Source organism: Hypanus sabinus, chromosome 13 (genome assembly GCF_030144855.1).
Source record: "Hypanus sabinus isolate sHypSab1 chromosome 13, sHypSab1.hap1, whole genome shotgun sequence".
Lineage (NCBI taxonomy): Eukaryota > Metazoa > Chordata > Chondrichthyes > Myliobatiformes > Dasyatidae > Hypanus > Hypanus sabinus.
The window spans coordinates 2,262,407-2,287,493 of NC_082718.1; the positions used below are offsets into that span (position 1 = coordinate 2,262,407).

General features: G+C 43.0%; 1 protein-coding gene across 9 annotated transcripts in view; it reads left to right on the forward strand.

The window, feature by feature from the left end:
• Window positions 1-25,087, forward strand: part of shank3a (SH3 and multiple ankyrin repeat domains 3a) — a 1,267,872-nt gene that overhangs the window by 1,192,139 nt on the left and 50,646 nt on the right. For all 9 annotated transcript variants that reach the window (XM_059986981.1, XM_059986984.1, XM_059986980.1 and 6 more), the window contains 2 exons: window positions 16,624-16,751; window positions 22,938-23,043. In XM_059986981.1, the coding sequence (XP_059842964.1) occupies window positions 16,624-16,751; window positions 22,938-23,043 (234 nt within the window). The remainder of the gene's footprint in view (window positions 1-16,623; window positions 16,752-22,937; window positions 23,044-25,087) is intronic.

The window sequence follows — 25,087 nt, forward strand, 5'->3', positions numbered from 1 at the left end:
CAACCTCTGCCTTAAATATATGTAAAGACCTGGCCTCTACAGTTGCCTGCGGCAAAGCAATTCACAGATTCACCACTCTCTAGCTAAAGAGATTCCTCCTCATCTCCGTACCAAAAGGACATACTACCTCTATTCTGAGGCTATGTCCTCTGCTGTTAGACTCACCCACCATAATAAACAATCTCTCCACATCAACTCTTTCAAGATCTTTCACCATTTGATAGATTTCAATGAGGTCACCCTTCATTCTACTGCACTCCAGTGAATACAGGCCCAGAGCCATCAAACGCTCTTCATATGACAAACCATTCAATCCTGGAATCATTTTTGTGAATTCCTTTGAACCCTCTCCAGTTCAGCACATTGTTTCTCAGATAAGAGGCCCAAAAGTGGCAAGAAGGCTGCGAGTGAACGGCTGATTTTTCAGAGCAAAGGGGAGGTTTTTTTACTACTCGGGTAAAAGAGAGGCGAGGCTGGCAGGCATGTGATGTCAGCAAAAAGTTTGAAAAGAAGACCGCCATATCAAGCAGGCAGCGGAGTGAGAGGCAGCAGAGTGATAGGGCTTTGGCTCCACAGGCTTCAGCAGTAACGGGACGAGGCGAGGTACGTTTACTGGCCGGTGTTCTGTGCTCATTGTCAGATGTGCGGGGTCCTGGAGTCCCCCAGCCTCCCAGATGGACATATCTGCACCAGGTGTGTTGACCGGCAACTCCTGAGGGACAGAGATAGGGAGCTGGAGATGCAGCTCGATGACTTTCGCTTGGTTCGGGAGAGTGAGGAGGTGATAGAAAGGGGTTATAGGCAGGTGGTCACCCCAGGGTCACGGAAGACAGACAGGTAGGTCACAGTCAGGAGGGGGAAGGGGAAGAGTCAAGTACCAGAGAGTACTCCTGTGGCTGTACCCCTTGACAGTAAGTACTCCTGTCTGAGTACTGTTGGGGACAGCCTACCCAGGGGAAGTGGAAGTGGCCGTGCCTCTGGCACAGAGTCTGGTCCTGTGGCTCAGAAGGGTAGGGAAGGGAAGAGGATGGCAGTAATGATAGGGGACTCTATAGTTAGGGGTTCAGACAGGCAATTCTGTGGATGCAGGAAAGAAACTCAGATGGTAACTTGCCTCCCAGGTGCCAGGGTCCGGGATGTTTCGGATCGCATCCAAGATATCCTGCTGTGGGAAGGAGAACAGCCAGAGGTCATGGTACATATTGGTACCAATGACATAGGTAGAAAAAGGGAAGAGGTCCTGAAAAAAGAATACAGGGAGTTAGGAAGGAAGTTGAGAAGCAGGACTGCAAAGGTAGTAATCTCAGGATTACTGCCTATGCCACGTGACAGTGAGAGTAGGAATAGGATGAGGTGGAGGATAAATGCGTGGGTGAGGGATTGGAGCAGGGGGCAGGGATTCAGATTTCTGGATCATTGAGACCTTTTTTGGGGCAGATGAGACCTGTACAAAAAGGACAGGTTGCTCTTGAATCCCAGGGGGACCAATATGATGGCGGGGAGTTTTGCGAAGGCTACTGTGGAAAGTCTAAACTAGAATTGTTGGAGGGTGGGAACCGAACTGAAGAGACTGGGGAAGAGGAAGTTAGCTCACAAATAGAGAAAGCTTGTAGACAGTGCGAGAGGGAGGATAGGCAGGTGATAAAGAATGGATGCCATGAAGGGATTGTCTATGACGTCTCTGTGGGTGGAGGTTAGGAATAGGAAGGGGTCAATAACTTTACTGGGTGTTTTTTATAGGCCGCCCAATAGTACAGGGATATCAAGGAGCAGATAGAGAAACAGATCCTGGAAAGGTGTAATAATAACAGAGTTGGCCTGATGGGAGATTTTAATTTACCAAATATCGATTGGCATCTCCCTAGAGCAAGGGATTTAGATGGGGTGGAGTTTTTTAGGTGTGTTCAGGGAGGTATCTTGACACAATGTGTAGATAAGTTTACAAGAGGAGAGGCTGTACTTGATTTGGTATTGGGAAATGAACCTAGTCAGGTGTCAGATCTCTCAGTGGGAGAGCATTTTGGAGATAGTGATCATAATTCTGTCTTGGAGAAAGATAGAAACAGACAAGTTAGAAAAGTGTTTAATTGGAGTAAGGGGAATTATTGGAGGCTTAAATTGAAAACAGATGTTCTCAGGGAAAAGTACGGAAGAAATGTGGCAAATATTCAGGGGATATTTGTGTGGAGTTCTGTATAGATACGTTCCAATGAGACAGGGAAGTTATGGTAGGGTACAGGAACCGTGGTGTACAAAGGCTGTAATAAATCTAGTCAAGAAGAAAAGAAAAGCTTACAAAAGGTTCAGAGAGCTAGGTAATGTTAGAGATCTGGAAGATTATAAGGCTACTAGAAAGGATCTTAAGAAGGAAATTAGGAGAGCCAGAAGAGGCCACAAGAAGGCCTTGGCAAGCAGGATTAAGGAAAACCCCAAGGCATTCTACAAGTATATAAAGAGCAAGAGGATAAGATGTGAAAGAATAGGACCCATCAAGTGTGTCTGTAGGAAAGTGTGTGGAACCGGAGAAAGTAGCAGAGGTACTTAATGAATACTTTACTTAAGTATTCAGTATGGAAAAGGATTTTGGTAATTGTAGTGATGACTTGCAGCAGATTGAAAAGCTTGAGCATGTAGATATTAAGAAAGCGGATGTGCTGGAGCTTTTGGAAAGCATCAAGTTGGATAAGTCACCGGGGCCGGATGAGATGTACTCCAGGTATTGTGGGAGGCGAGGAAGGAGATTGCTGAGCCTCTGGTGATGATCTTTGCATCATCATTGGGGATGGGAGAGGTTCCGGAGGATTGGAGGGCTGCAAATGTTGTTCCTTTATTCAAGAAAGAGAGTAGAGATAGTCCAGGAAATTTTATAAAATGATTAGGATTAGTCAGCATGGCTTTGTCAAGGGCAGGTCATGCCTTACAAGCCAGATTAAATTTTTTGAGGATTGGATGAAACACATTGATGAAGGAAGAGCAGTAGATGTAGTGTATATGGATTTCAGCAAGGCATTTGATAAGGTACCCCATGCAAGGCTTATTGAGAAAGTAAACAGGCATGGGATCCAAGGGGACATTACTTTGTGGATCCAGAACTGGCTTGCCCACAGAAGGCAAAGAGTGGTTGTAGATGGGTCATATTCTGCGTGGAGGTCATTCACCAATGGAGTGCCTCAGGGATCTGTTCTAGGACCCCTTCTCTTCGTGATTTTTATAAATGACCTGGATGAGGAAGTGGAGGGATGAGTTAGTAAGTTTGCTGATGACAAAAAAGTTGGAGGTTTTGTGGATAGTGCGGAGGGCTGTCAGAGGTTACAGAGGGACATTGATAGGATGCAAAACTCGGCTGAGAAGTGGCAGATGGAGTTCAACCCAGAGAAGTGTGAAGTGGTTCATTTTGGTAGCTGAAATATGATGGCAGAATATAGTATTAATGGTGAGACTCTTGGCAGTGTGGAGGATCAGAGGCATGTTGAGGTCTGAATCCATAGGACGCTCAAAGCTGCTGTGCAGGTTGACTCTGTGATTAAGAAGGCATACAGTGTATTGGCCTTTATCAATTGTGGAATTGAATTTAGGAACCGAGAGGTAATGTTGCAGCTATATAAGACCCTGGTCAGATCCCACTTGGAGTACTGTGCTCAGTTCTGTTCGCCTCACTACAGGAAGGATGTGGAAACCATAGAAAGGGTGCAGAGGAGATTTACAAGGATGTTGCCTGGATTGGAGAGCATGCCTTATGAGAATAGGTTGAGTGAACTCAGCCTTTTCTCCTTGGAGCAACAGAGGATGAGAGGTGACCTGATAGAGGTGTATAAGATGATGAGAGGCATTGTTCGTGTGAATAGTCAGAGGCTTTTCCCCAGGGCTGAACAGGTGCTTTGGATCTGTCTTCACTAGGGAAGACACAAACAATCCCCCAGATGTCATAGTGGCCAAAGAAACTAGGGTAAAGGATGAACTGAAGGAAATTTATATTTGGCAAGAAACGGTGTTGGATAGACTGTTGAGTCTGAAGGCTGATAAGTCCCCGGGACCTGATGGTCTGCATCCCAGGGTACTTAAAGAGGTGGCTCTAGAAATCATGGACACATTGGAAATCATTTTCCAATGTTCTATAGATTCAGGAACAGTTCCTGCTGATTGGAGGGTGGCTAATGTTGTCCCACTTTTCAAGAAAGGAGGGAGAGAGAAAACAGGGAATTATAGACCGGTTAGCCTGACGTCAGTGGTGGGTAAGATGCTGGAGTCAATTATAAAAGAGGAAATTACGACACATTTGGATAGCAGTAGAAGGATCAGTCCGAGTCAGCATGGATTTATGAAGGAAAAATCATGCTTGACTAATCTTCTGGAGTTTTTTGAGGATGTAACTATGAAAATGGACAAGGGAGAGCCAGTGGATGTAGTGTACCTGGACTTCCAGAAAGCTTTTGATAAAGTCCCACATAGGAGATTAGAGGGCAAAATTAGGGCATATGGTATTGGGGGCAGAGTACTGACATGGATTGAAAATTGGCTGGCTGACAGGAAACAAAAAGTAGTGATTAACGGGTCCCTTTCAGAATGGCAGGCAGTGACTAGTGGAGTACAGCAAGGTTCGGTGCTGGGACCACAGCTGTTTACAATATACATTAATGATTTAGATGAAGGGATTAAAAGTAACATTAGCAAATTTGCTGATGACACAAAGCTGGGTGGCAGTGTGAAATGTCAGGAGGACATTGACTATGGCCTATTTTATCAAGTGCCTCCAAGTACCCTGAAACCTCATCCTTAATAATCGACTCCCAACATCTTCCCAGCCCCTGGGGTCAGGCTAACTGGCTTATAGCTTCCTTTTTTCTGTCTCTCTCCCTGCTTGAAGAGTGGACTGATTCTTGCTATTTTCCAGTCTTCTGGAACCACTCCAGATTCTAGTGATTCTTGAAAGATCATTACTAACGCCTCCACAATCTCTTCATCCACCTCCTTCAAAACTCTAGGATGTACACATTCTGGTCCAGGTGACTTACCTACCTTCAGATCTTTCAGTTTCTCAAGAACCTTCTCTCTCGTTATAGTAACTTCACACTTCATGACCTCTGACACCTGGAACTTCCACCATACTGCTAGTGTCTTCCACAGTGAAGACTGATGCAAAATATTTATTCAGTTCATCCTCTACTTTATTGTTCCCCATTACTACCTCGTCAGTGGTCCAATATCCATTATCGCTTCTCTTTGACACTTTATGTATCTGAAGAAACTTTCGGTATTAATATTATAATTATAATTATAATATATAATTTAATATTATTGGCTAGCTTACTTTCATATTCCATCTTTACTTTCTTAATGACTTTTTTAGTTGCCTTCTGTTGGCTTTTAAAAGCTTCTCAATCCTCTAACTTCCCATTAATTTTTGTTCTACTTTACATCCTGTCTTTGGCTTTTATGTTGGTTTTGATTTCTCTTGTTAGCCGTGTTTGTATCATCTTTCCTTTAGAAATCATCTTCCTCTTCGGGATGTATATGTCCTGTGCCTTCCAAATTGCTTCCAAAAATTCCAGCCATTGCTATTCGGCCATCATCCCCGCCAGTGTTATTTTCCAGTCGATTCTGGCCAGCTCCTCTCCCACGTCTCTGTAATTCCCTTTATTCCACTGTAACACTGATACATCCAATTTCTCAAATTTCAAGATGAATTCAAATATATTATGATCTCTTGTCCCAAGAGTTCTTTTACCTTAAGCTCTCTCATCAATTCTGATTCATTGCACAACACCCAATCCAGAATAGCTGATCCCCTAGTTGACTCGACCATGAGCTGCTCTAAAAAGCCATCTCACAGGCACTCTAGAAATTCCTCCTCCTGTAATCCAGCCCCAGCCTGGTTTTCCTAATCTACCTGCGTACTAAAGTCCCCTATAACTATTGAAATATTCGCCTTTTGGCATGGATTTTCTATCTCTCGTTGTAATTGTTAGGCCACATCCTTACTACTGTTTGGGGGTCTGTATACAACCCCCATCAGGGTCTTTTCACCCTTGCAGTTTCTTAGCTCTATCCACAATGACTCAACACTTTCCGACACTATGTCACCTCTTTCTAATGATTTGATTTCATTTTTTACCAACAGAGGAACTCTGCTCCCTCTGACTTCCTGCCTGTCCTTTCGATACAACGTGTATCCTTGGACGTTAAGCTCCCAGTTATAATCTTTCAGCATGATTCAGTGCTGCCTACAACATCATACCTACGAATCTGTGAATGTGCTGCAAGTTCATCTGGCTTATTCTGTATACTGCGCACATTCAGATACAACACTTTCAGTCCTGTATTCACCCTTTTTGTTTTTGTCACACCATGATCAACCTTTTGATTACTGACTATGTCTGAGGTCACACCAACATATGCCATCACAAGTTCTCCACCAACTTTTCTGGCACTCTGATTCCCATCCTCCTGCATCTCTAGTTTAAACCCCACCTTGCAGCATTAACAAATATTCCCACTAGGATATTAGTTCAGCTGCAAACTGTCTCTTCTGTACAGGTCCCACCTTCTCTGGAAGAGAGCCCAATGATCCAAAAATCTTATGCCCTCCCTCCTACACCTCCACCCTATGAACCTCATCACTCGTCCTACCCAAGTCATATGTACCTACATGGACCATGACTTTGAGCTGTTCTCCCTCCTACTTAAGAATGCCAAAGTCTTGATGCGAGATATCCCAGACTCTGGCACCTGGGAAGCAACACACCATCCAGGAATCTTGTTCTCACCCACAGAACCTCCTGTCTGTTCCCCTAACTAGCAAATCCCCTATTGCCACAGTGTCATACCCTCCCAATCAACTAGACCTTCTTCGCTTATCTGTCTCCCAACCCCTGGTGTGACTACTTGCCTCTCGCTCTTCTCTATCACCTCCTCACTCTCTCTGACCAGCGAAGGTCATGGGGCTGCAGCTCCAGTTCCTTAACCCGGTCTGTAATGAGCTGCAGCTTGATGCACCTGGCGCAGATGTTGCCATCCAGGAGGTTGGGAGTCTCCTGGACATCCCACATGTGACACACAGTTCAGAACACTGGCCTCACAGACATGCATCCTATTCCTCACAAGTAGCTTACCTCGCCTCGACCCATTATCACAGAAGCCCTGTTGAATAAAGCTCTCCTACTCTGACTCCCTCTACTCTATCACCCGCTCTATCAAGCTGTCTTCCTTTAAATCCTTCCTGCCGGTCTAATTTGCTGACGTCTAGGCACTTGCACAGTCGTGCCTTATGCTTTGATAATGGTACACACATTCTATACGAGACCTTGGTGATAGCGAGTGACTGGTTTAATTGCTTTTCCTGTGATCACAAGACCCTGTTGGACATTGTTAATGTTGAATGCTGCAAATCCAATTCACTGACAGCAGACAGTGGAGGAACTCCATGGCTTCGGTCCTACCAATTACTGCAGTGTTGCAATTACTAGGCCTTGAGCTGTGGTGTTGCCTGTTTACAGCCACCCAAAAGAGAGACATCAGAGTTGGTGCACTCACTCCACCAGTGGCAATGTGATGCAGCATCCAAGCTGGAGTTCCTGCTGGCCCCTAGTGTTTGCTCAGCAGAAGACAAGTCGTATTGTGTTTGACTACAAATTTCTGTAACATTCATGGAGTCAGGGTCTTGGATTATAGTTTTTTCTGTGTGACTCTGTTTTACTGATATTTTATATGTGCTGTATTTTGCACACCTTGTGCTGTTTCATTTGGTTGAATGACAATTAAACTTGAACTTTGAACTATAGCCATCTTCACACAAATGGTCCCACATAGCGTGGAGCCAACCTTCAGCTCTCGACTTTCAAGAGAGGATTCCTGTATGCCAGCCAGACTTTCTCCCCTGGCTTAAGAGGTCTCACCTGTGACTGGAGCTGCTCAGCCTGCTGGCATGTTGTTCTGAGTGCGCAGCAGATAAACATTGATCCAACTCGCATTGGACTGACGGTCCAGCAGCAGGAACGGCCCACATTAATCTCCTGGTCAGAGGAGGGCAGTGGCTGGAATCCCTTCTGGCATTTAAAGGGGGACATGCCAGCAAAGGTCGACTGGTTATTGTGGGCGATCTCTGCCCAAACCAGTTGGGAGTTGCAGGACATGGGGTTGGAAGAAGCTAGGTAACACAGAGTTGTCTCTAGCCCCGTTAGATTGCAGTAGGAAACCAGACGAGAGGATTGCCTTAGCTCCCAAAAGCGGGAAGGGGACTGTGACCATGATCGGACATTATGACTTGAGGGAAGCCGTGCAGCCTGAACACACGTTGAACCATGAGGGTGACAATCACATGAGCCGACAGGGACTTAGGGAGGGCAATGAAGTGGGCAGCCCTGGTGAATCGATCCACAGCAACCAGAATGGTGGTGTTTCCATTAGGCAGTGGAGACCGGTGATGAAATCCACCAAGAGGTAGGACCAGCAGCAGTGAGGCACAGGAAGCAGACATAGCAGACTCTCAGGGCACTTGCATGTTATCTTGTTCTGGGCACAAGTTGAGCATAGAAACATAGAAAATAGGTGCAGGAGTAGGCCATTCGGCCCTTCGAGCCTGCACCGCCATTCAGTATGATCATGGCTGATCATCCAACTCAGAACCCTGTACCTGCTTTCTCTCCATACCCCCTGATCCCTTTAGCCACAAGGGCTATATCTAACTTCCTCTTAAATATAGCCAATGAACTGGCCTCAACTGTTTCCTGTGGCAGAGAATTCCACAGATTCACCACTCTCCGTGTGAAGAAGTTTTTCCTCATCTCGGTCCTAAAAGGCTTCCCCTTTATCCTTAAACTGCGACCCCTCGTTCTGGACTTCCCCAGCATCAGAAACAATCTTCTTGCATCTAGCCTTGCGGTAACCCACTAGTCACTGCCTGCCATTCTGAAAAGGTCCCGTTTACTCCCACTCTTTGTTTCCTGTCTGCCAACCAATTCTCTATCCACATCAATACCATACCCCCAATACCGTGTGCTTTAAGTTTGCACACTAATCTCCTGTGTGGGACCTTGTCAAAAGCCTTTTGAAAATCTAAATATACCACATCCACTGGCTCTCCCCATCCACTCTACTAGTTACGTCTTCAAAAAATTCTGTAAGATTCATCAGACATGATTTTCCTTTCACAAATCCATGTTGACTTGTGGAGACAGGTGGAGACAAAGTAATGGACATCCTTGGACATAGTGTACCGCGAAAATTGCCTCTTGATAATTTCCAAGATCTGTTGAATTCTTGGATGGCCAACCAATCGGGGGGATGACTCCATTCCAACACTGAGGCTCACTGTGGCAGGGACAAACAGCTGGTTGGGATGTCTCCCACCTCAGCCTGGATCTGACTGCTGGGCGGCCCTTTATTCCTCTATTCCCCAAATTACCAGAGCAGCAATACACGAGCGAGGAAGGCATTGTCCTCAGATCCATCGAACTGCTGGGAGACAGCCCTGATTTTCTTGCTGCTTGGATGATTGGTGAGGATGAAATTAAACTGGATGAAAAAGGGAGCCCGACGGGTTTGACAGTAGTTGAGTTTCTGAATGTTCGAGTGTAGGAGAGGTTCTTGTGATCTGTCCATACCAGGAAGGGGCGCTCTGACCCCTCCAGCCAGTGTTGCCATGCTTCCAGGGCCTCCACAACAGCCAGAAGTTCCCCACATCAGAGTTACACTCTGCCAGTCAAGAAACAGAAAAGAAAGGCACAGGGTGAAGCTGGCTATTCACAGAAGTATGCTGGGAGAGGACAGCTCCAATACCAACATCAAATGCATCCACCTCAATGAGGAATGGCCAGGATGGGTCTGGGTGTCGCAGCAATGGGCAGTGGTGAAGAGTCACTTTAGTTCCAAGAATGCTTGTCCACTTTGCTTGTTCGGTGGAATCCTGCAGATGTCTTTTTGGCAAGTGCAGTTATGAGGGGCACAATGGAACTGGTTTCTGATGAAGTGGTGATAAAAGTTTGCAAACCTCAGGAAGCATCACAACTCTTTGACAATAGATGGTTTGCAGCCTCTCCGTGGCTGCCAAAACTTTACCCGGTCCAGTTGAACAATGGAAGGAGTGAGGATGTAGCCCAAAAGCAGCAGCAGCTCTTTATGGAACTCACACTCATCTGGTTTGGTGTAAGGTTATTTTCGAGGAGCCATTTGAAAATGCTCCAGACTTGCTGGATATGTTCCTGGCGAGAGTGGGAATAGATGAGAATATCATCCAAAATATACAAAAGTGAACCGATTCAACATGCGCCTGTGTAAATCATTAACTAGTGGCTGAAAAACACAGGGGCCTTGGCCAGACCAAAGGGCATCACAAGATATTAATAGTGGTCAGTGGAGGTGTTGAATGCTGTCGCCCACTCGCCCCCTTCTCCAATACGAACAAGGTTATAAGCATTGTGTGATTGATTTTGAAAAATATGATTGTTCTCTGGAGGCGTTCAAACGCAGAGGAAAGCAGGGAAAGGGGGTAGCAGTTCTCTGCAGGGTTATTGTTTATGGCCAGTAATCAATGCAGGAACTGAGCTTGCCATCCCGTTGCTCACAAAAAAGAAGCGAAGTTGATGAATGGATAAACCCCAAGGCCAGTTCTTCCTGGATATACTCTTCTATGGCCATCATTTTTGGATAAGAAAGAGAAAAGAGCCAACTCCGGGGAGGACTAGTACCAGGTAAGAGGTCAAAGGTGCCCTGGTACGGCCGGTGTGGAGGCAAGAAGGTGGCTGTCTTTTTACTGAAGACCACAAGAGATCAGCATGTTCAGCTGGAATGCCAGCTGACGCAGGAGGGTTTTCGTAGACTGAAGCTTGAGCTGGACTGAGAAAGGTAAACATGCATACTATTGGAGTGGCCAGTCAATCCGTGGGTTATTTCGGGCAGTGGCACTTCAGGTGAACCAACCAGGTAGAAGGAGAGTTGTTCCCTATGGTTGCCTTCGAGCAAAAGCTGGAGGTGTTCAGTGAAAAGGTGGAAAGGTGAAAAGGCCTTCACGTCAATATTTTCTCTGAATTTCTGAGTTGGATGAGAGAGAGAAAAACACCAACCTCCATTTTTGAGCCATAGTATGTCCATGAGATGCCCAGCTGCCCCAGAGTCGATAAATGCCAGAAGGTTCATGGGTCCAAGATATCCCCACCCCCAACCTCATGACAGGAATGTTCAGAGTGTCACACTGACAGGGGAAGCCGACAGAACTCCCTTCCTGCTGACAGTTCTCCTTTTTTCTGAGTGCTTGGATCATGAAGCTCGGAAGAGTCTTGGATCAGAGGCAGCAATCGATCTCATTGCTCCTGCCCCATCTGCTCCGTGGTCTGGGTGATGACAAACAGTGCTTCGATGAGTAGGAAGCATGGGGCATTCTTTCCCTATCCCACTCAGTTGCTCGGTTTTCAACTAAAAAGATCAGATTAATCAGCTCATCCAGGCTGTCCTCATCACACACAGTTTATCTCCTGCTAGACCCCTCAGCTCAGTCCTCGTGGAAGGCAGCGATGAGGGATCTCTCACTCAACCCCATCTCCACCATAAGCATGCAGATCTTTACTGCATAGTCCCTGTCTGTCCCTCCACCTTGGCACAAATCCAGTCGTCAGTGTGCAGCCCCCTGATCCCATACTGGAACATCAAAAACTCCCTTGAACTCAGCAACAGATCATCTGAAATGACTGGGCTGTGGGGAACCTTGCTCCCAAAGAGCATTGAAAAGGCTAAAGGGGGTCTGTAAGAGGTTCACCCTGTATGCCATTTACACCTATCATCACCAAACCAACCAGGCTGGGCTTGGAAAGTCAGCTCACACTGGCAGCTGTTAGGATCACTGCAATATCTGCCTGCTGGAGGAATAGTCGGTTCTGGTCCAGCCGTGGGACAGGGGTATTAGTTGCCAAGGTTGAAGAGGAGGATCTGGGAGATGCTGTGAGTGGGACTGACGTAGCCAGACTGCTGGATTGTGGCTGGGAGAGCAGAAATCACCACCACCTGATTCTGGTTGTCTGCCGTGAGCTGCTGAACTGTTGTTGCAAGAGCTGACACCTGTCCTTCCAGCTGAACCTGGCTTGCTGTACTCTTTCAGTCACTTTCCCAATACAGACTCAACCACCTGCAGCTTACCTACTGTCTGCTCAATGAAGGTCAGGGCTAAGGTCAACTGCTTTCTCTGCTGGGTCCATTTTTGGCTGTCAAGAGTCGCTGACAGGATATGTGGTTATAAACTGGTGGGGGAGGGGGGTGGGGAGAGAGAGAGACTGAAGTAGATCTGCATTTCACTGACTTTAATGAGAACTGTATAGAATTAAAGGAAAAAGCTAGACCAACAGGGTCATTAACTAAAACTCTCAAACTGAAAATTAATGCCACAACCAATTGATGGTTGTGATAAAAACACCTCAAACCAGGTAAAAAAAAAACTCATGACCAACTGGACATCAATGATCCCTGCTCTCCAATACACCCACAGCAACCTAATCCCAGGCCGACGTCCTCAAGACTGAAGCTCAGGTTACACTCAGTCAACTACTTAGCAGAATCATGTCGTTCATGTGCCTGGCACCAGACTTCCTAAACCAATACACTGTCACTGTCTCTGTCTTGGAAAAAGGTTATCAGGTGGACTGAGGAAGAGATTCAAGAATGTGCTCAAAACCTCTTTAAACATGTGCAGTTTTCCTAGACACTCCTCTCTGCATCATACTCCTGCTGTGCCTGCCTCAGCATTTGCATGATTCACAATGGGAAGGAAATGATCCATTATTAACACAAAACTGCATTTGTGCAGAGTGGATTACATCAGTCTACAAGTATGTCTAGTTTATCCTGTTTGAATCCAATCAGCACATTATCATTGTGACAAACATATTTACTCAGAGCTTTAATTAGTGGGTTTGAAGGAATAAAAACATGTATTCCATGCCGATTGAATGTCATATTCAAAATACAAAGCCCCAGCAACATTCACGAGGAGTACAGATCATTTCTATTGGAGGAGGGAGGGGTTTGCACAGTGTTAATGAGGCTTACAGCTAGTTTCAAGTAGCAGGAAGGCTATGTGTTGAGCTCCCAGAATTTTTCCTCTAATTAGTAGTTGCTGAGAGTCAACCCAAAGTCAGTGAAAATGCCTGTATGTTATGTCAAATTAGCATTGAGACAGATTAATCATGCTGTACAGAAAAAGACCAGGCAACTCATTACAGTTACAAACACAAGTGATTCTGCAGATGCTGCAAACCCAGAACAACACACAAACTGTTGTAGGAATTCAGCAGGTCAAGTAGAATCTATGGAAGGGAATGAACAGTTGACCTTTCAGGCAGAAACCTTTTGCCAAGTCCTGAAGAAGGGACTTGAACCGAAATGTCAGCTGTTTACACCCCTCCTGGCTGACTTGATGCATTTTATGCGTGTAATCCATTACAGTTGTGCTGATTCTCTGAATAGCTCTTCTCTGATCTCCTGCACACGTCCATTTAAAATGTTTATCTCTTTCAAAAGCGGAAAAAGAGCTCCAAATTTCAGAGGCTCTTTCACAAGCTCAAGGCATTCCAAGACATTGTACAGCCAAAGAACATTTCAATGTTATAAGGTAGGCAATGAAGCTAGTTCGGACACAGAAGTAAAGAACACTGAGGAATTAAGCAGGATGCTAGAAGGACCATTGCAACCCTTTACAAATATTATCAAGGAATCTTTTATATTTGCCATCTGAAAAGTAACTTTCTCATTTAATAGCTCAGGAAATGACATTACCTGGAAATTGGCTCCTTTGTGATACTTTGAGTTGCTACCTTAGAAGTACATAATCCTCTTCAACCTAAAAGCCTCAAAGAATGGAGGATATCCCACTGTAGCATAGAAATTCATTTACTATGTTCTAATGGCATTAAAAGGGTGTTGCATGCCACTCTAATATGGTTTTCTAAATCCCAAACAGATCTGTTGTTCTATATGACAGTCCTTAAACAGCACTGTTAGCTGTCCTTCTTTAACCCCAGTTTCGATATCCACTATCGACCAAGAGTAGTAGAGGCATTTACATACAGCCAGGCCCATCTGCTCAACTGGTCCATGCTGACCAAGATGTCCAATCAGGCTGGTCCCATTTGCACAAGTTTGGCCCATATCTTTCTCAAACTTGCCTACCCATGTACCTGTTATCCTCAACAGGGATATAATGTTGAAACTTTATAAGCACTGGTGAGGCCTCACGTGGAGTCGTGTGAGCAGTTTTGGGCCCCTTATCTTAGAAAGGATGTGCTGAAACTGGAGAGGGTTCAAACGAGGTCACAAAAATTATTCCAGGATTGAATGGCTTGTCATATGAATAGAGTCTGATGGCTCTGGGTGTGTATTCACTAGAATTCAGAAGAATGAGGGGTGACCTCATTGGAACCTATCGAATGGTGAAAGGCCTTGATAGAGTAGATATGGAGAGGACTATGGTGGGAGAGTCTAAGACCAGAGGACCTAGCCTCAGAATAGAGGAATGTCACTTCAGAATGAAGAAAAGGAGGAATTTCTTTAGCCAGGGAGTGATGAATCTTTGGAATTTTTTGCACCTTTGAGACTTCAGTTCATACCACAAAAATGCCAGGTCATCCAGGCGGTTCAAAAGCTCAGCTTCAAAAGGGAAATTACAGACTATTGATTGCAGTAATCTTTTTCCAGAAAAAAGCGTGATTAATAAAATAGTTAGTAGTTTAGTTTGCTGCCAGCAAGTTCTTACACAGGAAGCAACTCCATGATTGGAATGAGATATTTCTGGTAGGAGATTGCCAGGGAGTGCTGCATGATGTGGTGCATACTGGGAAAAACCATAAAAGCTAGCAAATCCTTGTACGTTTAAATTAAGTCTTCGCTACTTGAACAAGCAGCTTGGGTGACCTTCTTCATATAGGAGTTAATAGCAAACTAACGATCATGACTGCAGCCTGGGAAGTGATGGAGACCATTGCCTCCATAAGCAAAGCAATTAGGCATATGTGAGAGCCTAATTTTGGAAGAAGCAAGAAAGGACAGGTATCAGCGAAGTCTGTGTTGGTGAAGCCAAGTCAGTGCTCCTAGAGATCTCTAGCCATGATCATAAGTAACTGCATGTGTATACGATCTGTGGTGATGAACCCTTCTGTGTACTCTCTCACTTAGTCCTCTGGATGCCAGCAATGCCTCTGGTGTCTGTCAAATACCATGGCATCCTGTGAGCAAATGTTAGGTGTACACAAATCCCTTTTGGAAGTCAATGTAAAGTTCTGAACACTCAGAGTAAGCAGTAAGGCTGAAGTGTTATAGAGCAATCTAGCAACAAATGCAACTTGCTGGCTGACAGTGAAGAGCACAATTCAAAGAAAACAAAGTTAGCAAAAGTTGGTTCTTCTGTGAATAAGAAAGGAATGTCATTTTTCAGATCAGTGAGATTGAGTATACTGCCGGAGACAAATTTTGTACCAATTAATTAATCTTCTTATTGCATTAATTGTGCCTGTTGATGTTCGTAAAATCATACTTTATTTAAAATGAATTTAAAATAACCCTTTTCCATCAGCAGCAAGTCCTCGCTTTTAGCGGGTTCTATAATTGTTCTAAACCCCACCGAGACAATCATTTTAACTAAGCATACCATATTAACCAGCTAATTTCTTTAAATTGCCCTCATGAAAATAAACGTGATATTCTGATGTTATGTAAATCACTGCCTCCTCCCAACCCTTCTCCAACCTCCATCAAGACTATGCTTCAGCTGCCCAATCCCTGGACTTAATGAAATGAAAAGAATTGAGGTTAAGCGAGTGTAATTTTTCAGTGTTCATGATTGAGGTAGTTTGATTTACCAGACCATTAGGTTTCACATCACAACCTGTTCAGAGATTGTGTTGCTGCAGGGTAGTTAATGAGCAAAAGAGTTTCAAATAAAAAGAATCAAGGGAGAAAGAGAAAAAGAAACAGAGAGAAGGGAACAGAAATGTATAAAGGAAAGAGAAGAAACAACAAAGGGGACAGTCTCTCACAAGTACAGAGGATCAGACATCAGGTCTTGGATCTTGTGACTTAAATCTGGAAATTGACTTAATTCAACACCCACTCACTCAGAAGAGTATCAGGCTAGAGTAATTCATCAGCACTAGGACTGCTGACAATCACTTTCAGTCTGGCTCCATAAATCTACACAGAGTACCATTCATCAGAAGATTGGAACAGATTCCTCGAGACTCTCCAATTCTTTGGCTTCTCGATTCACTTATCTTGCCAAATATCATCCAGTTAAAAAAATCTGAATATGTAAACTTAGAAGTGAGACTAATCAATCTATTTAATAATTTCCCGGTCACCAAGGGAAATCAAGGATGTTCAAAAGACAAGAATTGTAAGACAGGAGGTTGCATGGATAGGATTGGAATAATGCAAGTTGTAAATCAAATCAAAATGATAAAGGTAAAGCAATATATATTGGACTTTAAAGTACATTAATATTGTTGTGAATAAAGTCTCATACAATTTGCAATTCATCTTTATTCACACAATTATTTTTATATTAATTGCTCAGCCTGATATTTCATATACAGTATCTTCTATGATATAATGTTCTTCCCTTTCTAACAAAATGTTTTAAATTTGTTGCAGAAAAACTGGATGAGATCCTTGCAGCAGCTGATCGCTCAGTGAGGACAGAGAACGTAGCGGCAGACTCCCGAGCTGCAACAGTCAAACAGCGACCCACAAGCAGGCGCATCACATCAGCAGAAATCAGTGTGAGAAACTCATTCACATTTCAAATCCTTTTGAGTTCTGAACACAGAGGTACATTGCTTGAATTACTGAATCCCGACAAGGGAGCTGGTTGTATAAATTCAGTTATTCAATAATTGGTTATTAACTGAAGGAAAATTTTAAAATTTATTTGAATATTGTAAAAACAGATCTACATTGCTAATATCTTTCAATGAAGATTAGGACATTTCTCAAAAACATGCCAAATACTGGAGGACCTCGGCCTGTCAGGCGATATCTTTAGAGAGAAATGAACAATTGATGTTTCGGGTCAAGACCCTTCTTCAGGACTGGAAGGAAAGAGGGAAGAAACCAGAATAGTAAGGTGCTGAGGGATAAGGAGGAGCATGAGCTGGCAGATGGTAGTGAGTCCAGGTGAGAGGCGAAAGGTAGGTACGTGGAGGAGGGATAGCAATAAGAATGATGTGAGTAGCAGGAGGGTGATAGTTTTGAGATGCAAAGTGCTAAAGAAGATGGAATCTGATAGAAAATATTGTTGTGAGGTGAGGGCCTCTATTGGTCAGAGTTGTCCATGGATATTGCGTCCTAGCTGTCCAGATATGCAAGCCAAGGCAGTATGATCTGGAGAGCAAGCTGTTGCCCTTGTAGCAAGCTCCCCCTCTCCATGCATCTGATGAGCCCAAAGATACTGCAGAAACTGATACCAGCAGCGTTGCAGGAGTTTCCAGTCAGTATTGAACTCAATGTAGGACTGCCTTAGAGACTCCAGCTCCGCATTTTCCCTTCTGGACTTACTCGCAAAGTCTTCCCTGTGAGTGAGTATAGCTGCAAGGCAACAGAGGTTTGAGATCAGAATTTTCCTTCTTCTAGATGAGCTGCCAACCGCGACTGGCGAGCTCCATCTGCTCCGAAGTGGCTGGTTTTAAGGCACCAGTAACCCACCTTTGCCCCTTCTCTTGTCAATAGAAACGGTTCCACCGGGCTTAGCAGCTAAGCCACACCTGAAGGCCAGGAGCTGATAGTAGAAGACCATGAAATAAAGGGAAAAGTTTGGGGAAGCTGTGGGTGATGGGTTGGTCATGAGTGTGGAGAAGGACAAAGGAGGGGTGAAAATACTAGAAGGATAAAGGAAAATAGTGGGGGTGGGGCAGAAACAGAGGGACGTGGTTAGAGAGATCAGTGTTTATGTCATCTGTTTGGAGACTACCAAACTACCAGGCAGAATATAAGGTATTGTTTCTCCAATCTATTTCTAGCCTCAATTTGGCAGTAGACAGATATCAGAATCAGGTTTATTCTCACCAACATGTGTTGTGAAACTTGTCAACTTAGCAGCAGCAGTTCAGTGCAATACATGATAATATAGAAAGAAAATAAATAAGAATTTCAATTACAGTAAGCATATATATGTATATTGAATAGATTAAAATAGTGCAAAAACAGAATTGTTTTTTAAAAAGTGAGGTAGTATTCAGGTTCTATGTCCATTTAGGAATTGAATGGCAGAGGGGAAGAAGTTGTTCCTGAATCACAGAGGGTGTGCCTTCAAGTTTCTATACCTCCTTCCTGAAAGTAACAGTGAGAAGAAGGTATGCCCTGGGTGATGAGGGTCCTTAATAATGGACATCACCTTTTTGAGGCATTGTTTCTTGGCTGTTACAGAGGCCTGTACCCAAGATGGAGCTGACTAATTTTAAAAACACAAAATGCTGGCAGAAATCAGCAAGCCAGACAGCATCTATGGGAGGAGGTAGTGTCGACGTTTCGGGCTGAAACCCTTCAGCAGGAGCGAAGTGACTAATTTTACACCTTTCTGGAGTTTCCTTCTGTAACCCCCTCCCCACCCCCATTACCAAACGTTGATGCAGCCTGTCAGAATGCTCTCCACAGTACATCTATAGATGTTTTTGAGTGTTTTAGTTGACAAACCAAATCTCTTCAAGCTCCTAATGAATTATAGCCGCTGTTTTGCCTTCTTTATAGCCACACAGTCATGGGTATAGAGAGAATAGAACACTGGCTAAGCATTACACCAGTGTTGATCATCACCAATCCTCACAGCTTCTGGTCTTCCAGTTAAGCAGTCGAGAGTCCAACTGCAAAGGTTCTGTAACTTATCAATCAGGACTATGGGAATGATGGTGTTAAACACTGAGCTATAGTCAACAAAATAGTTGGCAAGAAATAAGCAGTAAGACAATTCAGTAAGACAATTTTTGCTTTCTGTAGTTTTAAGCATTAAGGCTTAGAGATGCCAGAGATAGCTGGAAGTAAAAATGAAATGATTTCATTACTTCATCAAGTTAAGAACTATGAGGAATTTGAAGGTATCAGCAACCATCTTGAATGTTACAATGAAAATAAAGATTTGGAGGATGCAATCATTGATCATATTGTATGAAGGCAGTCCATGATTTACTCTAGGTGTCTACACTGATTTTGTTCATTTACAGTCAAACAAAACAACACGGCAGTATAGATTGGATTAAATTATCCGTCAATATCTATTTGGAACTAGTACATTGTTTTATAGTATTGGTAGTACTCTAATTTGTTCTTTATTTCATTTAAATATGTATTTTGTTATGCAGTTAAATGGAAGTTTGTCTTATCTATACCTTTTTACCTACTGTGTTTCTATGAAACTTGGTTTAATTGGGCCAAATTGCATTAGTTCCAATGTGTCACAGTTAACCAGAATCCACTTTATTTATTCCTCGTGTTAATCATTGCTTATTTACTTTTTTGCCTTGAAACATTATTTCCCAGTCTATGATAAACAAGTCACACCAAATATATTCACAGTTTTCTGCCGTTTGATCCAACTTCCTGATTTTATATTGAACAAGTTGTGGGCCTCACAGTGGCTCAGCCCGAAGAGCTACTGTCTCGTAGCTGCAGGGATCAGGGTTCATCTGGATCACCAGTGTGTTTGTATAGATGCATGGTTTCTGTCAAGTAAGTGACAGGGTTTTCAATGAGAAGAGCCTAATTAATCCCTGCCTTTTCAAGTTGACATGAATCCTGCCACTTAGATTTTCCTTCCCATTTTTTATCTGGTACAAACGTAAGACTAAATGGCTTATATTAACTGCAGTCCTTCAACAGATGAACACTATTCGCTATCCTCAAGTCACCTGGCACCTCATCTGTGGCTCTCCACGGTGTAAGAGTCTCTGGTAGGGTCCAGCAATCTTGTCCCTAGCCTCCCATAGCAGGCTCAAATATATTGCCTACCTTTTCTTAAAATGTAATTATCCCAAAGTGTATAATTTGCATACGATGTGAACCTCTGTAAGCCACTTCGCCTCTTAAGCTTGGTCCACCATTCAGTAGGAAAATGAGAATTCTCCTGGTCCATTTTTCTGCCTTTTTCAAAAAACTTGCCTCCTTTCTGCTCATATGACTTAATAAATAGTCTCAGCTGTGAGCCTATTCGATGAATATTCACACTATTTGATTTCAAATCATTTGGCAACTGGACACATGCTGAGTGGGCACTTAAGCAAAGATATGAAATTCTAAGCAAGGACTTTGGACACTTGTACTTCCATGTGCTACTGCAAGAAAGCATTTCGGGAGCTACTTACATCTGTCATGCTTTCTGCATGTAAAAATATTGTTAACAGAAATCAGAATCAAGTTTAATATCACTGGCATATGTTGTGAACATTGTTGTTTTGTGGCAGCAGTACATTGCCTAACATAATAAAAAAAACTAAATTACAATTAGATATATATATATAATTATTTTACAACATTGAATGACAGTGGATTTAATTTGGCTTTTTTGACACCGATAAACAGAAAAACGCTCTTTCGTGTCAAAGTGAATACAGATCTCTAACAAAGTGATCTAAGTTAATCACTAATATAAAACACAAAATAACTGTGTAAGTATTCATCCCCTTTAATATGATGCACCAAATCATCACTGTTGCAACCAGTTGGTTTTAGAAGTTACATGATTAGTTAAATGGAGATGACTGCGTGCAGTCAAAGTGTTTCAATAGATTGTAGTAAAAACATGCCTGTATCTGGAAGGTCCAACTGCTGGTGAGTCAGTATTCTGGCAAAAACTACACCATAAAGACAAAAGAAAACTCTAGGCAACTCTGCAAAAAAGGTTATTGAAAGGCACGAATCAGGAGATGGATTCAAGAAAATTTTCAAGTCACTGAATATCTCTTGGAGTACAGTGAAATGGAAAGAATATGGCACAGCTGTAAATCTGCAGGCAGTCCTCAAAAACTGAGTAAACATGCAAGAAGGGGACTATTGAGGGAGGCCACCAAGAGGCCTATGACAACTCTGGAGGAGTTATAAGCTTCAGTGGCTGATATGGGAGAGACTGCACATAGAACAGTCTCCTGTTGCCCAGGTGCTTCACCAATCACAGCTTTATGCAAGGGTGGTAAAAGAGAAATTCACTGTTGAAAAATTTCAATTGAAATCTCATCTAGAGTTTGCCAGAAGGCATGTGGGAGACTCTGAAGTCAGCTGGAAGAAGGTTCTATGGTCTCTTGAAACCAAAATTGAGCTTTTTGGCCATCAGACTAAGTGCTGTTTGGCGTAAGTCAAACACCACACATAATCAAAAGTACACCTTCCCCACCGTGAAACATGGTGGCTGCATCATGTGGGGATGCTTCACTGCAGCGGGCCCTGGAAGGCTTGTGAAGGTAGAGAGTGAAATGCATGCAGCAAAACACAGGGAATTCCTGGAGGAAAACCCGATGAAATCTGCAAGAGAACTGTGACTTGTGAGAAGATTTGTTTTCCAGCAAGACAATGACTCCCAAGCATAAAGCCAAAGCTACACAGGAATGGCTTAAAAACAACAAAGTTAATATCCTGGAGTGGCCATGTCAGGGTCCAGAACTCAATCCAACTGAGAATTTGTGGCCAAACATGAAAAGGGCTGTTCACTCACAATCCCCATGCAATCTGACAGAGCTTGAGCAGTTTTGTAAAGAAGAATGGAGAAAATTTGCAGTGTCCAGATGTGCAAAGCTGACAGAGACCGATCCACACAGACTCAAAGCTGTAATTGCTGCTAAAGATGCATCTACTAAATACTGACTTGAAGCGGGTGAGTAATTATGCAGTCAATTATTTTGTATTTAATAATTGTAATAAATTTAGACCAATTTATAGAAATTTCTTTTCACTTTGACACGGAAGAGTCTTTTCTGTTGATCAGTGTCAAAAAATAAAAAATGAAACCACTGTGATTCAATGTTGCAGAACAATAAAACACGAAAACATCCAACGTGGGGTAAATAGTTTTTATAGGCACTGTAAATCACACACAGCACATAAAGCAAAATATTACCATCAATAATTTAATAAAATATCATCAGAGATACATGCATTGGGCAGCACAAGTACACAGTGAACAATAAACAGCTCATTGTCTTGGTAATGAGACCGCAGTGGTGTTGTGGTCAGACTAAGTTTTTGTTCAAGTGGAAGGAATCCAGTCAGCATTATTGGCTGAGATTAGCTCATTCACTCTGGCTAAAATAATTCTTGAAGTGAAAAAGGCAGGCGATTATTGACCATTGGAAAGAACTGATACAGTTCACTGGCTTACTGTGCAGAAGTCAGTTGGAGGCTGGATCAGAGAGATGCAGCAGATTTGCTTCCTCAAAACAAAGAAGTGAATTATTATGGCATTCTGACAGCTTCATGCTTTTCTTTCTGATTCCAAGATTTTGTTTCCACATTCTTTGAACTGAAATCAAATTCTTACAGTAGTCAAGGTGGTTGTTATATGGATTAATCATGTTGGTCTCTTTGTAACCAGTGCATTAACAACAAATCTGAAGTTAGGTGCCTTGTCAGCGGTCCTTACAGAAAATGCTATGTTTTTCGTATGCATTGGGGTATTCACCAGAGTAACACATACAAGATGCTGAAGGAACTCAGCAGGTTAGGGAGCATCTGTGGAAAGGAATAAAGAGTCGACATTTCGGGCTGAACCCTTCATCAGGCCTAGAAATGAAGGGGGCAAGAAGTCCCTTTTCCTGCTATGGTGTCAATTTCATTTTATCCTTGTGAAGCTCCATCAAACTTTCTACCATGTTTAAGGGTATTCGGAATATAAATGCAAGTTGTTGTAATTCAGGCTATTGTTGAGTTTCGGATAAAACTAAATTTAATGTTCACTATCCTTCTGTAAGTATTTATCTATTTGCTTCCAGTCATTATTTGAGCGTCAAGGAATGCCCTCAAAGTCAACTACATCATCTGTACCAGACAAGCCACACCTCCCAATGCCTAGAGGAATGTCAAGGACAAAGTCCATAGGTAAAAACTATTCCTGCATACAATCTGTGGATTCAATTGACGTTTTATCTCCAGTGGTTAATTTCTCCAAAATGTGTTGTAATGATCAGTGCGAGATATAAAGATCTCAAGAGTCAGTCCCCAGAGTGCAATGTTTTAAAACCAGGGAGGGAGTGGTTGTGGGGGCAGGCATACAGCAATCCTCGGTATGCACATCCCTTACACGTTTCCTCCAGGTGCTGCAGCGAACCCCACAGTTCAAAGACAAAGATTGGTCATTGTAAATCGTCCTGTGATTACGTGAGGGTAAAGTCGATGATTTGCTGGGCTGGAAGGCTGTGTTCCACGTCTAAGTAACTAAACAAATAAAAAGAATAAATTGCAAAGGTAATAGGGGGTGACAAAGTGAGAGGAAAGTATGGATGTTCTGACGCAAAAAGAGACAATTACCATTTCATGGCCATTCATCTCCCTAATAATGTGCACTTTACTCAGTTATGAGCTTTCTACAGTCACATGGCGTGATCTGCCTAGACTTATACGTGATTCACCAAAACCTGACTGAACAAAAAGCAAACAGAAAAAGAAAGCAGATAAAGCCATTCCTTTATCAAAATTAATTTCCCCTCTCCCCGTGTTGTTTATTCTAAACCATATTCACATTTATTAATCCTGACATTAACATTAGAGATTTATTTATTGTGACTCCGTTTTGTCCACTGTCCTTACCTGCAAGACATTTTCCCAGCAATTCTCTTAACACCTCAAATATCTGCCTAAGCTTGATATGAACTTGGACAACCAAAGACAACGACCTCCTGAACCCCGTTTTGTTCCCGCTCAGAATTTTGAAGGAGAAATAACTGGCATATAATATAGAATTGTACAGAACAGAAAACGTGGCACTTGCTGACCATGGTGCCACATTAATCTAATCCCATGAAGTTTTTATCCTTCTGTTCCTTGTCTGTTCATGTATCTGTCTTAATGCCTCTTAAATATTGTTATTATATCTGCTTCCACCACCTCCCCTGATGTTTTCTAACCCAGAAGAATCTCTTCAACACCCTCTCCAAAGCCACTACATCCTTCCTGTGATGTGGCGACTGTAAGTGTTGACAATACTCCAAATGTGGTCTGACCAGAGTCTTATTCAGCTGTAACATTACCGGCCCGTGCTGTGAACAATAGAGGCAAGGATGCCAAACAGCTTCTTTGTCATTCTATCGACTTGTGTGGCCACTCTCAGGGAGTTAGTGCCTTGCATCCCAAAAGTCTTCTCAACATTTACTCTTGCATTGAATTTCCAAAGTGCAATATCTCACACTTTCCTGAGACTGCATCTGCCATTTCTCCAACTCATCTATATCCTGCCATATCCTTTAACTACCTTCCTCACTATCCATAACTCCATCTTTTGAATATTTTGCAACCTTGCTGTTCAGCCAAATCATTGATCACTGTGGATCCCATATGCCTTCATCTTCTGGATCATGAGGCACCATGTTGAAAGCTTCACGAAATTCCACATAGACAATTTCTACTTTCAACCCTTATCAATAATCTTTGTTACTTCGTCAAAAAGTTCAGTCAGGTTCATATGACCACTCTGCACAAAGCTACACTAACTATTCCTAATAAAGTCTTGCTTTTCTAAATGTGAGTAAGTCCTTTCCCTAATCTGCACACTGATCTGCAGTTTGCTAAATTATCCCCATTCCCCTTCCTAAACAAAGGAATGATATGATTGGGAAAGGGTACCCTCCCTGAGCTATTGTAATTCTAACTGGAACCATGCAGTGCCAAACCTGTGAGGAGCAGAGTATGAAATTAAATTACTCACTTTATCTCATGCCTGAATGGCTTTCCAATTGACAGAATAATCGATTATTGTAATAATCGTATGTTTGTCACAATTACCCAATTTCCCTCGGGATCAATAAAGTATATCTGTCTGTCTGTCATCCTTCCACTGTGTTCTACCTGGGATGGTCCTCACTTAATCTAACAGGTTGGTATCTTGACCAGTTTGCTAATTGTTAATGAAGTATTTTTAATTTGCATT